Source organism: Dipodomys merriami, unplaced genomic scaffold (assembly GCF_024711535.1).
Source record: "Dipodomys merriami isolate MVZ:Mamm:240054 unplaced genomic scaffold, mDipMer1.0.p SCAF_2, whole genome shotgun sequence".
NCBI lineage: Eukaryota > Metazoa > Chordata > Mammalia > Rodentia > Heteromyidae > Dipodomys > Dipodomys merriami.
In genome coordinates this window covers 23,446,125-23,461,967 of record NW_027203381.1, presented here as the reverse complement: position 1 = coordinate 23,461,967, position 15,843 = coordinate 23,446,125, and the positions used below count along the sequence as shown (strand labels likewise).

At 35.0% G+C, this 15,843-nt stretch overlaps 1 protein-coding gene across 1 annotated transcript in view; it reads right to left on the bottom strand.

Annotated features, from left to right (window-relative positions):
• Positions 1–1,589: 1,589 nt before the first annotated feature.
• Rit2 (Ras like without CAAX 2) overlaps positions 1,590–15,843 on the bottom strand; it is a 305,476-nt gene continuing 291,222 nt past the window's right edge. The window contains exon 5 of the mRNA XM_070028640.1: positions 1,590–2,028. Within this exon, the coding sequence (XP_069884741.1) occupies positions 1,801–2,028 (228 nt within the window). The 3' untranslated portion in view covers positions 1,590–1,800. The remainder of the gene's footprint in view (positions 2,029–15,843) is intronic.

Here is a 15,843-nt window from a genome sequence, read left to right as displayed (position 1 = left end):
CAAGGCAAGCACTCTACCACTGAGCTACCTTTCTGGGCCGCCCCCTCTGCCCTCTCCTCTCCCCTTCTCTCCCCATGACCCCCTCCCCCCGGATCCACCCTTGAGAGTGATTGAACCTATAAGAGATAGGGCCTAGTGAGAAGTCCTTAAGATATTAATGCTGAGAAGAGTTGTTTGTTTTCTTGTTTAATCTAATTGTAAATGAATGAAAGGTAGATTGCATTGGGTTTCTGGGAAATTCCAGATGAGAAAAACTGTATTTGCCCTATTCTATTGAAGATGTAGTTGAGAAAAATTCAGTGGGACAGAGTGGCAGCCAATCACAAAAGATAAAGACATATCAACATCCATGATCTTTGGGTCTATGAGCAAGAACATAGAAGTAGGAATTTGAAAGAGGACCTTGGTGCCAAGCGATAAAAGGATCCACAAGTACAGTATTGGAAAGCCTAATTATTAGCCCAACAGTCAGAAATTGTGAATCTCAAAATTCTCTTCTAGTTGTATGTATATAACTCTGTAAGATGTGTTTTTTTTCCCTTTCAAGTAAAGGTATGAGCCAGATTTAATCTCTCAGGGAAATGCTAAACTATATAAATCAACCCCTATCTGAGTAATTCATTTCTTTACTCTCAGAATTTTGTAAATGCCAGAGGCATTGAAACACAATAAGTGATTGTATATTGAATTATATCTATGTCTCTTCTTTTACCTGATCCCTAATTGATAACAAAATAGATAACAAAATATCATCCCTAGTCTATGAAGATTATATTGGTGGATTCTACCTCATGCTTATCTCTAGTTTTCCTCCTAACATTGTATAAAATATTCAGTTCTGCTCTTTCTGGTATGTGCTTCCTGAGCTTAAATTTAAATGTACCAATTTACGAAATGGAAGCAAAGGGTAAGTGAACAATTTCATTTTACACAATGACTTATTGTAAAACTAGTAAGAAGAAAGACTAACTAGTTGGAGATTGCAAATTTTTGGCAATATGAGAACACTGGATCTCTGGATCAACCAGACTTCAATAATGCAGATGAAGCAGTTAATGACTTCTTGCTAAGGGGGACAGGACATTCTTTTGTGAGTATATAGCCCACTAAATCCATAGTTACTGATCTCTCCCCACCACAGAGACAGAACCTTTTGTCACAGCCAAGTGAGTTCATGCTGGTAATTTTGTGAAAGCTTTTGGAGACAGAGCTCTGTAAATACGGGAATATTTCATATTGGCTTTTCAATGACCTAAACCCTGTTCATATTATTAATAAATTTCTTTTATGTTGAAAATCTGGAGCATTGAAGGAGAATCACCATGACATGACTTCTGCATGTAAGAGAAGTCCAAGATGCAGATTTCTGTTCTGAATCGTTTCCTGAGCTTCTTCATTATTTACAGAGATTCCTGAAATGCAAACAACCAGTGTTATCAGGCGAAGGCAGATCCCCTGAGCCTTTTATCATTCTGGCTGCAACTCTGCATATTTCCTTTATAACCAGACAGCATACCAAATGAAGCTAGACTCTTTAAAGGGAAATGAGGCAATTGGAATGTCAATTTTATTTAGCAATATATTATAAAAATGAAACAGCATATCCAGGCTGATTGACAAAATCCATCCAACTGTTAAAGGCAAAACAAAACTATCTTAAGAGGTACAGTTATGCAGATATTACTTTTACCTATAGGCAGATATTTAAGGAAAGACAGAGAACATTGGAGCAGAATGCTACATCCAGAATTGTTCAAGTGATGTAATTGAGAGAGATGAAGAGACTCAAAAGCAAGGATTTCATGTCATGTTTTCTCTCTTTTTCTTCAATGAGCCTTTTAGCTTCTTCCACAGGCTATCTTTTCTCTTCAGTTTCCTTTCCATCAAGGAGGGCATGGACTCCTTCTTGCGAATCTCCCTCACTAGACCATGAAAGGCATCATCGATACAGAATCTGAGGGCTGCAGAGGTCTCAAAAAAAGCACAGTTATATTCTCGAGCAAGACTCAAGCCTTCTTCTGTAGATACCTAAGGGAAAAATAAGGGATATTAAAAGAAGCAAGGAAAATCTCTTAGATTAAAAAATGTTGTCTACTGCCCATGGGCCACAGTTTCATGAAATATAAAACATGAAAATTGGCTTTGAGGAAGAATCCTAGAACTTCTGAACTCGAAGGTCAAATGGGAAACCAGAATGTATGCCAAGACAATTTATTAAAACTAAAATATAATGAGAATAGATATCAGCTTCAAACTTCAAAAGGTGTAACAGCACAGAGGTTAAAAGCAGGGCTTTAGAGTACTTCATTTCAAATGCCAAGTTAACTACCTCGTGGTTTTGCCAACATGAATATATTTCTTAACCTTTGTTCTCAATTTCCTCATCTGTATCCTAAAATAAAAGCAACAACCTCAAAAATGTTTTGTTTGGTACAATGAGATTATCCATAAATGGGGTATAAATATGCTAGGTACACATTTAAGAATTTGCAAATGACTATGTCGTAGGTAAACGTTGCCAAAAAAACAATCTTGCAACAAAGAAAAATTGAAGCAAACACCATCATTTTGACAACTAAGCCTTTCTCTAGAAGAGCACTTTGGAACAGGTTTAAAACTTGATGAGTACTTGTGGCATGTAATGCCCTGTTTTCTTTTGTTTTTGTTTTTGCCATTGTAATGGATCTTTGGTGACTAAAAAAAAGCAGGTCACACATGTGGCCTCATTTATCATCTCATTAGTACATCACAGCTCCTGGTACCTAAACCATCAGTGAAATGTTAGAAAATTTGAATTACAGAGCTTCTGCATGACAAAGGACATAGCTAGCAAGATCAACAGAAAGCCCAGGGATTGGGAGAAGATCTTCACTAGCCATACAACAGACAAGGGTCTCATATCTAAAATATACCTGGAACTTAAGAAATTAAATCCCCCAACAACAAATCTTCAGAGAAACAACTGCCCAATAAATAAGTGGGCTAAAGACTTAAAGAGAAACTTCTCTGAAGAGGAAAGAAGGATGGCCAATAGACACATGAAGAAATGCTCAACCTCTCTAGACATAAAAGAAATGCAAATCAAAACAACATTGAGATACCACCTCACCCCAGTTAGAATGGCTATAATCAAGAATGCTAATAACAACAGATGCTGGAGGGGATGTGGACAGAAGGGACCCCTACTGCATTGTTGGTGGGAGTGTAAACTTGTTCAACCACTTTGGAAAGCAGTATGGAGGTTACTCAAAAGACTCCACATAGAGCTTCCCTATGACCCAGCAATCCCACTTTTGGGCATTTACCCAAATGATCACAGTCAAGACCACACTAAAGCTACCAGCACAACTATATTTATTGCAGCATTATTTCCCATAGGTAAGATATGGAACCAACCCAGATGCCCCTCAGTAGATGAATGGATCAAGAAAATGTGGAATTCTATACCTCCATCAGAAAGAATGACATTGCCCCATTTGTTAGTAAATGGAAAGGCTTGGAAAAAATTATATTAAGTGAAGTAAGCCAGGCCCAAAGAAACATAGGTCCCATGGTTTCCCTTATTTGCAATAATTAGTATATGTCTGAGTCAAGCAGAAAAGGTCAGATAAGTTGATGTTAGAAAAAATGAACCCCAAGATAAGTATTCAAATGTATTTTTTCTTTCATGGGATTGTTCCTAACATATTTATAACGTGATTTCTTTGTTGCTTTGTATGTCCCTCTCCCACAGTATAACCCATGCTTTCACTGTATTTGATATTGGTATAATTTTTGGAAGGGAAGGGAAAAACAAATTGTGTAAATAGGGATACAAGTGGACCCATTACAACAATGAGATGTACAAGTCGTTATGTGGAAAAATGAACTTTACAACTTTGATGGGGTGGGGGGGATGGGGAGGAGGATCAGGTAGGAGGGCAGGGTGTATGGGAAGGAATGGGAAGGGGAAACAATGGTAGAGGCAACAATGCTTGATAAGAAATGTACTCATTATCTTTCCCATGTAATTGTAACCCCTCTGTACGTTATTTTCACAGTAATAAATGAACAAATAAACAAAAAAATTTTTAAATGAAAATTTGAAGGAATGATCAATCAAATGACTCAAGGATTATGAAGTATTAGCTAAGATGCAAACATCAATTATCCATACATATTTGAACAGTATTGGAAGCTGGTGTTAGCATGCCTGCTCCAAATGGCTCCTATAAACCCCTCCATTACACTCTCAGACTTCCATGACAATGTCAGGGACTATCACAAGTACAACTCACTGATTGCCTGTGCTGCATGGTCACATAACTCAGAAAGAAACTATGCTTATGGGCTGTTGAGAGTTTGCAATCATTTGTAATCAGAACAGAAACCACCTCTCTTAACTGATCCAGCATGTTATATGGCTAGTGAGTGGCTGAGCTGGAGTGTAAAAAAATCTATCAGATCTATCTGATTTCAAAGATATGGCTTTTCATCTGAATAGATTACCTTCACTCAGGGCTGTGAAACAGAAATGAGTAACTGTCATGTTTTAACCTGTAACACACACAATATATAGATTCTTCTCTTTTTCATTTCTGCTGCCAAACATACCAATCTTTTCTTCAGGTTCATTTCTATCTTATAATAGCTAAAGAAATGTAGCTAAGAAAAAATTTCTAACAGTATGAATAATCTGTTTTCACAGTAACCCGCTGAAGTTACTAATCTCTTTAATTTTCCAGTTGATACGAATAGTACTCTTATCAAGTGTTTAGACACCAGGAAGACATTTGTCTTCTATCTTTCAATCATCTGTTAGAATTCCCCTCCTCTGGAAGCCAATAAAACACATTTTATAGTTAGCTATAGAAACATCACTTTTCGGGTGTCATTTTTATATTAACCAGGTTTTTTTTTATACCTTTTTATTGTATAAATGCTGTACAGAGGGGTTACAGTTACATGAGCAAGAATGAGTACATTTCCTATTGAGCATTGTTGCCTCCTCCTTTGTTTTCCCCCTACCATCCCTTGCATACTAAAAGAGCTTCCTTATCCATGTGTCCTGAAGAAAGAAATTTTATTGGTCCGTATTTTTCTAGCATCTGGGAGAACAAAATGCAAGCTCAAATTCAGTAGTTTGGATAATGGTTGGTTTGCTCCTACCGAGTATTTTTGACTCAGGCTAAAAGAATATACATCCCAATAGTAACAGGACACAGAGAAATAGAAAGTCAATGAGGCAGTGTATATGAGAAAAAAAGATGATCACAATCAAAGACAAACATATCTGATTTTTAAAAAATAGTTTTAATTCTATGACTTAAATGTAAATATGTACAGTGTGAAATTAGAATGGAAATTTATACAAAAAGAAGACATAAATAAAAAAGAAAACTGGCATAAATATCAGAAAATGGCAGTAACTAAGAAGGAGAAATAGTATAAATGTTACATAATAATAAAAGCCAACCTATGGTAAAAAAATATTACACTTAAAAATCTATATGAACTAAAAAACATAGCTTCAGCTTAACTGAATTGACATTACTAAAATCCAAAATTGTAGTGAAAGACTTATTTATTACAGGTCTCAGCACCAGAAAGAATAAGCAATGAGTCAGTAAAAATCTAGTCTATTTGAAAAACAAATGAGCACAATTGATATATGTATATAATAAGCTTCTATAAATTAAATATGTAATTTATGCAAGTATAAATTTGTGTTATAAATTTATAATATAGTTATATATATATCCATACAGAAGTACATAAATGTGTGTGTGTGTATATATATATATGTATATATGTATATATATATATATATATAAATATATATATATATATACTTCTATAGTTCTTTGTCTAGTTCTAATGAGTATAGAATAAATATCACAGCATGGTCTCAGTGGGGAATCTTTTTTCTGCCAATGGCCATTTGGATATTCACAACATCATTTGGGTCTATTCAAAATTATCAATATAGGCAGATGGCTGTAGGCAGCTGAAAAGATGCATTATGTGTTTGTCCTATTATATACAAAATGATTTTGTCAGCCTCATATGGCCTGTACGCAGGACCTTCTCAACCACACAACTCAGTAAGCAGTCAAAAAAGGAACTGTAGCAAAATCGATCGTATCTTGCACTAAGCTATAAATTGAAAAATATAATTTATTAAAATCTGTGGGATTGTCAAAAGCTTTGTTTAAGTTGAGAATTATATCTGTTCATTTAAAACCAATTCAATGCAGAGTCTTGTCACAATCATCCAGGTATCATCTTTACTAGATGATATAACTGCATATTTGCACCAGCCTGAGGTACATTTAAATCTGTCTTCTCATTATTTCCATAAGTAATGTAGAAATTATAGGCTTTCTGTGTCAAAGAAGGATAGTAAAATATTTTATCTTATCTGTTTTCTTTTTAAAAGTTATTCATATTAGATCAGTGACCTGAAGATCTTAGTTTATTTATTTATTTAGGAATCTGAATGTTTGACCTTAGATTTATATATCACAAATACATTAGATAACTTGAGTCCAAGCATTTAAGAAAAAAAAATATCCAACAAACAATATCTTTTCAGATTTGGGATTTTTTATACTTAATAATTGTGTCCAATTTGAGTGACCTTAATATGTTGCTATAGCAATAGTTTCATGGGGAATATCTTTTTAGGAACTTTCATCCCATTAATGCTGTTCGGACAAAATTCAGAGGCAAGCTGTAGAACATATCATATGTTTTACATATTTATAAAACACATTATATGCTTTACATATTGATTCCAATATGCTTCCATAAACAATAAACAACATATTCCTCTAGTAGATCATGTTTATACAAATTTCAAACAAAATCAAATTAAATAACCAGTCGGTACTCATGTGACATGAAACACAATCTTGGAACAGAATTAAATTTTCTTTTTTTCTAGTTTCATGTCAAGAAAGGTTAAGCAGTGGTTGAATGGTTTAAGATCATATAATTTAGTGAAATATCTATCCAATTCAGTTTTCCATGTGTTTTTTTTTCCAGTATTTGTTTCTATTGTTCAAAAGTTCTTTCCAGTTTCTCTAGCTGGCAATTCAAATGTATATGGTTGGGGATTGTGATGTAAGATTTTTAAATGATTTCTAAATAAGAATTGGCACATAATATTTCATATTTTATTCATCCCAAATGTAAATTTTCATTAAGCAATAGCACCATATGTTTTTGGAATAAATATATTTTGGAGTAAAGATCCATTCTTACAGGAACCATAATACTCTTTGTAGACCTCAGCTGAAAACAAAGGAGCTTATGATTTAAGGTGCCTCCTGGAGGCTTACAGGGCAATGGCAGGAAACAAAATTTAAAAATGTTCCATGCATGGAATAGAAATTTTCGATAACCAGGAAGGCCATCTCTTTAATATATATGACCTTTCTCAGAGGCTGATCACCATGTAGTATTCCAGCAACTCCCAGAAATGCCATTTTCCATCTGCCAGAGGATGCATTAGCATACAGACAGCTTTATAGTGGGGTGTGGTGGTGGTGGTAGTGGTGGTCGTGTGTGTGTGTGTGTGTGTGTGTGTGTGTGTGTGTGTGTGTGTGTGTGTGTGTGTGCGTGATGATACACGCAGAGTCTATTCCAGACCAGGCCAACCTGCTCCTGGGAAGTGGCATGAACACTAGCCAATTAGAATTCCACTCCCACCTTTATGTTAAGTTCAGAAGATTCCTACCTTTTGGCTTCTTTTTCCCACTTTTTAAATATTTTCCCTGAGTTCAATATAAAGTAAAATAAATATTATAAAAGCAATTGAGATAATGGTGGTTGCTTATTAAGTTTGATAATTCGTAATAGTAGAAAAGGAAATTCTGATGGTGCTTTGCCAAATTGCCAACCTTGAGGATTGAATACAGTGGCAGAAAGATGGTCTCACTCTTCCAGGAGAAGCTTTGTAAACAAAAAGTATTTTCTTGCTCATCCCATTGGGCATTATTAAAAGGTTTAGAGCACAGAATGAACTCTTGTGATGTGCTGTATGCACATTTTAATGTTTCCTCATGTTTCATTCCATCCATTCAGAACCATGGAGCTCTTCATTCTCATTACCTAGCTCACATCATCAAGGTCTCAGGAATCAAAGTTTTCCAGTTAATTTGGGATGAAAACATTTGATGTGTAATCTTGGACACAAAGCCGTCTAAACTTAGATGCTCAACTTGTATTTTTTCATAATCATATGTTATATTTATTGATTTATTCATTGACATTTCTAAGGCTTCGTCTGCAAAAGCTCTAGTGCTTAAGATGTATCTTAAACTTTTCATAGGAGAAATGCATATAACTCAAAGGAAGCAATGGCAAGATGTTCCATGTCCATGCCCCACCTTGGGGAGCTTCAGTCTTGCCACACAGGAAGTTCTTTTCTAACCGTTCAAAGAGTTTAAGAGTTCAAAGAGTCACTGTGCAGGTTTTTATATTTTTTTTATTATTCTATTCTCTTTAATCAATGGGTGATTACAAATAGAATCTCAAGTGGGAAGTCACATCAGTCTCTTCAGCAGTAACAAGAACTTCTAACTGTGGAGACTCCTTTCCTTGTCCTGTCCTAAAACACAGACAACATCCCTTAATTTTTCTCTGTGGTGGCAAGAATTTTTAAAAGTCTTGGACTTGAATGAGTACTTAGACTGGGAAGGGTAGGGATTAGCGAGAGCAGAGATGAGGAGTCCACAGTGACAGTTCCTTTAGCATTATCTGAGAAATTTATAACTTAGGTCCTCTATTTGCATACCCTCTTATGGAACCATAATTCCTCATCTATAAAACTTTCTGTGTTTCTTTAATTCTCCATAGACCAACCCAGATTTTGATGATCTTGTTGGCCTCAAGTTTTCTTTGCAACTTACTATTCATGAGAAAGTTTACAATTTACCACTTTCTCTCTGTGTTCATGGGGGACTTGGTTTCAAGGCTCTTGCATTTACTGAAATCATAGGATGTTCAAGTACTTTATGTAAAATGGGCTGGTATTTGCATAAAACACACTTACATACACATCCTCCATATACTTTAAATCAATTCTAGATTATTTGTAACAATGAGCAATATATAAATACTAGGCAGATAGATGTTACCCTGATTTGTTTATAAAATAAGTGCTAGAAAAATGAACATATTCAGTACAAGTTTATTATTTTCCAAATCAAGAGATTTGGAAAATATTAAACCTTGATTTGGAAAATAATAAACTTGTACTGAATATGTTCATTTTTCTATTGTGTGTCCAAGAGGACACACAATATTTGAATCCATGCATGCAAAAGCCACGCAGATGGTCAACTGTGGTGTTTAATCTCATTAAAGAAACTTCAAGACATCTGAGAAGAAATCATATTTTCTCCTTGTAATCTTCACTGGACTTAGGTACAAATGACCAATGCTCATTAAATATGCAGTCTTCATGATATGATGATAACACCCCATAAGTATTCTAGTGACCACAGAGTCTACTACAATGAGTCCATCAAACTGCAATTTCAGAATCTAAGAACTATTTCAAAACGTATTTTTACCATAGTGATGGGACAAAGACTTGTCATCATGTCTAAGAGTAGAGATTCTAAAATTGGATTTTCAGAGTTTACTTTCTGTTCACTCATTTCCTGTCAATGAGTTGAAGAGATACTTGGACTTCTTGTGGTTCACTTTTCTCCTGTACAAAATCCTGCCTAATGGAACTGAAGACAGAAGTCAGTAAGAGAGTGAAAGGAAAGCATTTAGTATAGTTCTTGGCATCTTGCATAACCAATAAATGTTACCTTCCCCCCCCCCCGATGTTGACAAGAAGGTATGAGGAAATTTTCAACTTTTTATAGTCTATTTTGATCTGTTTTAAATGCTTTTCCACTTCCTACCATGGTTATAAGCTCTATATAATATGGCACTTGTTTGCTTCCAATTCATTCCGCCCCCTTCCTTCCACTCTATTCCAACCAAGGACTTCCTGACATGCCCAGTACATGTTTTGATGTTCTGTCTCCTCTCTTTGGATTGTGCCCCACCCAGCTGCCCTCCATTATTTGTTTATGTTTTGTCTTAAGTTTAACTTCCACTGAGACAAGTTTGGGAGGAGTATTCTCAAATATCTCCACCAAAATTATTCCGTTCTCTACCTTATTTATTTTTGGAAACTTAATTAGTCTTGGAAATTGCTAATTAGGTAATAGGTTTATTTTCTGTCTCCCTGCAGTATAGAATAAGCTGAGTAAAGGGATTTCCTGTGTCTTGTTTCTACTCTACTCCATCCCCAGCAATATTCAGTATTTGTAGAATGTTAACACTGGAAACTAGGAAATACAGGAATTCAGATAGGGTAATAAAAAAATAAAGGAGCTTATGGTTAGGCAATTTGGGCAATTGAAAAGTAAAAAATGGCTCTTCAATGACATTAGCCAGGAAAAGGTACTGTGATGCATGTACAAGTGTGTTATCTGACCACATTTTAGTATTGATTGGTTTCTTACATTAGGGAGGCTTAATCTGACCCTTAAATAATATATAGCAATTACCCAAGTTGATGAGAGGAAGTAGCCAAGGAGAAAAACTGACAAAGCCTTGAGACAGAAGTGAAAATGGAATTTTCATAGGGTCATCTTAGCTATTTATTGCCATCAGAAGACATTATGGAGAGAATGAATAAGGAGAAAAACATTAGAAGAAATAAATGAATTTTGTCCCTAATTTTACTTTAGGCCCATCAGATTTGTTTGAAACCCAAATGAGTAATTTAAAAAGACAAGCATAAATTTTTTAGTTACTACTTTGTGTACAAAACAAAAAAAGAAATGTGTTTTTTTCTTTTTTTTAATACCTGATGTATCAGAGTGATATTGATTGGATGGCAAAGTAAAGCAGGACATAATAAATTTAATGGTGTAGCCAGTCATTCAGAGGCATAGGATGGTAATGGCTCTAGGGTAAAGGTTTAGACTGCTTTGTACGAGAGACATTTGAAGTCTCCAAGGTCTTTTGCTTTTCATCCTGGAAGCTGTGGTGTGCTGGGGGAGAGGTTACCATGGCAGCCAGTAGTTGCTATGAAGCTAAGAAAGGGAAGGTTAATGCTAAATATTTTGCTAACAGCAATGTCTGGCTTTTACTTTCAATATTCCTCCTGAAGACTTTACTTTTAAAATAGCTTATTAAAATGATAAATCAATAGACTTAGGCAGTATGCATAATAAGCATATAGAAATGCATACACATATATATTTATATATGTAAGCATATATATGTATACATATATGCATGTATATGCTTAAGGCTATCTTCCCATATTTGCACTAATAAGTAAAAGCGTATATTTGACATTGATTAAAACAGTGATTCTTTTTGAACCATTAGGGAATTAGTTCTTATAAACAACTAAGTTTTCCAAATAGCAAAAATATTACTTAAACAAGAGAAATATTTTAATTTATTATGTTAATAAACATGTCTTATGAAAACATAGAAGGAAGTTATAGGAGTAACTGTATAATGTGTATATCCCCTTCAAAATATTAAATGAAGGAAGCAGAAAACCTATCATTCTCCATAGGAGCTCAAGGTTATCATATTAACTATGCTCAACAAATTTTTTCTGTGTGTCTTCAGTAAATAGCTGAATGAATACAAAGATAGAATAGTGATCAAGAAAGAACCAGCCAATTATTATGTGATGGAAAGTAGAAATTAATGAAATTCAAAAGCTTCAATGTCACTTGAAATATTAAACATTTTAGGTTTTTTTCCATCAACATGTTTATGCAATCAACTTCAGGCATCTCAAATGAATAATTACTCCACTTCCCATTTAGGATATGCCCCCCACAAATTCTCTAGACAGATGGAAAAGCAAGTTTGCTCATAAACCTTGACTGAATGGAGTGTGGAGAGTCATTGGTGACCAATGAGAACAAAGAAAAGTCATTGGCTTCATGGGTTTATCATGGTTCCTTTGAACTCAGTACCAACCTATGCATTATTTTGGATCATATTTGGAAAAATCATACCATTTAAAAATATAAACTTAAATAAGTTTTATATGATTTCTAACTCTATCATTTACAAAAGACAAAATCAACCAGTATTCCTTATTTCTCTGACCATATACACAGAGATCTGGGCAGGTTTTAGAAGATATATGTGCCTGAGTTTATTGGTACCACTATAAATTTAGTTTTCTATCTTAGCAGAGCCATCAAGTTCTTGTCAATCATTGTACCTATTATTAGCCAGTGAATTTTCGTGTGATTTTTCATGAGTTCTTCAAAACTTCACTTCTCTTAGATCCTACCTTCATTTGAAGCATACATCCTCATCCACTTATTTCACCTCAGTGAAGGAAAAAAGAATTCAAAAAGAAATGCTTTAACATCTTTGACTAGCACCTAAAAATCCATCTGCATCATTAGACATCTTATCTTACTCTCTCCAGCCTCAGAAAAAAAATAACGGTTGGTGATTTCTGTTAGGTGTAATGTCCTCATCTAGGTTCCAAGTCTTTTCAGTAAGCCCTCCGATCGTTCACTCTTGGGTGTCCTTCTTCTGTCCTAGATTTTTCTCTAATAGCCTTTTTCTCTAATTAGATAGAAATGCATTTCATTTCTTTTAAGTGTCTGATTTTAGTTATTTTCATATATCTGTCATTTCATTCATCATTAAATATAGTGTATTCAGGAAAAGACTGGTATATGGTCAAAAAGAGAAAGAATAAGACTAGGTAAGAAAAGTGGGAGAAAGATGCACAAATTCAAAACAAGGCAGGCAGTAATTTATTCACTGGTTCGTCTCAGTCACTTCAGATTTACACATCAGTATTCACAATCTGTATTCTGTCCTTCCTTATTCTCCTAATGCATCCTGCAAAGGTATAAATACCACACTCAATGACATTCCCATGAGATGCTTCCAATGATCTTTTACTATTTACAATATTTGACAAATGGATTACTTTAAAAACATCTGCTTTAAATTGGTGACTTCCTTTCTTGATTTTCTGATCTCTTTCTGATTCTTCTCTCTGGATATCCTGTCTAATTATCCCAATATCTTCCGCATGACTCATTCTTAAATTTATGTGCCCATGATTCTGTTCTTGACTTTCATTGTTGCTGTGCTTAATTGACATTTCGGTCTTAGGTGCTGTTAATCAATTCCATAGATTTAGTCATTGGCAAAATGTTCTCTAGTATTGGAATTGGCACTTCTGCCCAGGCTGCTTTTCTTGCCACTTTACACAAAGACAGCAAGGCTGAAGAGATGGTACATGGAAAATCACACTGGGAGAAGAGTAATTAGAAGAGAAGATTCAGAAAAGACAGCTCCTCCTGCAATATGGCTTTCATTGGGATGGGAATTACAATGATCAGAGAATGCTGCCTTTCTCTTTGGTTTGAGAGCAGCTGGTGACTTTATGTATCTAGAGCTGGAGTTTTCACTGTAATCTAATTCTTGTTCTTAAATTTGTAGCCTTTAAATTTCTTTTATAATAAAATGTTTATCTGCAAGTTTCTATCCCTTTAGATTAGGAAGATATGTGTAGATTCACGTGGTTGCACAGATGACAGCTTGTAACTGATACAGTGACCCCTCTGTGGCCTTAGAAATTCCCTCTATTTGTTGCTTTCTAAGCCCAATCAATCCCCAGGTGAACAAAATGACCTGCCTCAGTGGCTGGGCACAAGGCAAGCCCGCCGAGGGAAGGTAATCTTGACAAGTCTGTTAAGAAGCAGTAGCCTGAGACTGCATCTCCAAGTCGGTGACACCTGTTTTCACTTCCAGATTCTGGTCATGTCAGAGCACCTGGCAAACAACACTATCGGTGAAGTGGCTTGTCAGCTCACAGACATTATCTGTGCTGTACCCTCTGCAAAAGTAGTGAAGAACATCAATGGTGTTAGTCAAAGCAGCAGGATTCATGGAGGTATGAAACAGAAAAACATCCCATTTAAGTGAATGATTTCTGAAATCAAATGGATTGAATTTTATTCCAAGCTCTTCCATTTATTCATGGAACGACTTTAATTGAGTTAGTCTCTCTGAGACTCAATATCCTCATCTTAAAATGAGACTAGCAAGACACAAGACTAATGCAATAAACAGAAAGCCTTTTGTGTGCTGTATATGACTGTAACATTATTTGAAACTTTTTGTTTATTCATTTAATGCCTGTAACTAACTTGCCTCAACTCATAAATCATGCCTCTTGATATGAGTTAGAAGCCTGACTTTGTCTTTATGAACACTGGAATAGGCTATGGGGAGCACTGTATTATCAGATATTCCAACACAGTTGACTCCATTACCATATCTATCCTCAGAATTATCCTCAGAATTGTGGAACACTCCTTTGGGTCTATTTTACTGAATGTGACAAATGCTACAACCACAATCCCTTTATATAAAAACAATCACAGCTATGTAAGGATACTTCTACCACCACCAGTAGCAGCAATTTCTCACACTGGTTATGTATTTTTCTCTCTCTCCATGCCTGCTTTTTTCTTCCTCTTGAATCATTATTTTTGCATCCTTTTTCCAGGAGTAGAACCAACATTCACTCACTCCCAGTACTCGGTACTTAACACTCAATCCTGATAGAAGCACTTTCTCCTTGCAGATTGAATCATTACCTCTTTCTAAAACATCTATCAGGAATGAGCCTAATCCCTTCAAGGTCAAACCTCCTTTATGTTTGAAGTGAAACACTAGCTCCTTACTTTAATAAATATTTCTAGATACCATAGGCTTGGCCAAGTCCTTTACTCTATAATAATACTTGCTGAGGATTGAATCTAGCATGTTCAGTTTTTTTTGTTCTCAAAATTTGACCTAGCAGAAATTTAATAAATATAAATATTTGTTGACTAAATTAAATCCACTAATATATTCAGAGCATCACTGATGATTAGCCTCTCATCTGCAGATCTGTGCAAAGTACTGCTGGAAAATTCTCTATCTACTTTCATATTTCACTAAGCATGCACCGTCTCTGCTAAAGCTATGAAGTGATAGCATAAATAATTAAAACAAAAGCTCAATTACCAAACTAATTTGTGATGCAGCCTTATTTAGTTTATAATGTTTACTTGTTAGCTGATTTGAGAAAGTTGAGAATACATTTACCTAGTTATCTCAGAAAGACATTATTACTTTAGTATTTAGGGATCTTCAGCCACGTCTTTATCAACTAACTTCCCTGAGCTTATATTTTCTTCTCAATGGTGGCTTGAAATATCCATTAACTTTTCCATTACATTGTGTATCTGTTTCTTAGAATGGATAATTACTACATTTGCAAATTAATTTTGTGAATATTCTGCAATTACAGAATATTAATTAATGTTTTGGTTGTGTCAGAAGGCAAAACATCTTTCAACAATCTAACATTCAGACGATGGGTAGAGTTGGGAGAGATGAGAGAAAATGGTGAAAAGGATGACATTGATCAAGATGTACTGTTCTCATATGCTGACATATTGAACTGAAACTCCGTTGTGCAACCATTTGAAGATAATATAAACAGTACAACAAAAGAATCTAACATTCAATAACAAGAAATATATCCAGTTGCCTAAGTTGTAACTATATGTAGAGAGAATCATTGTAGAAGAGGAATGCAAATGACTCAATTCATGAACCATTTAAGGACAATAAACTTTAACTGGGAACATGTCTTCATCCTCTCGGAGACCAGTTGACATACAGCCTGTCCTCATGAAAAAGGAAATATTTACTGTCTCCAAAGGTATTTTACAACATTAAAATTCTGTTTGTGGCTTTTGTAAACCTCCCCTGGAAAATTACAAGCAAGAT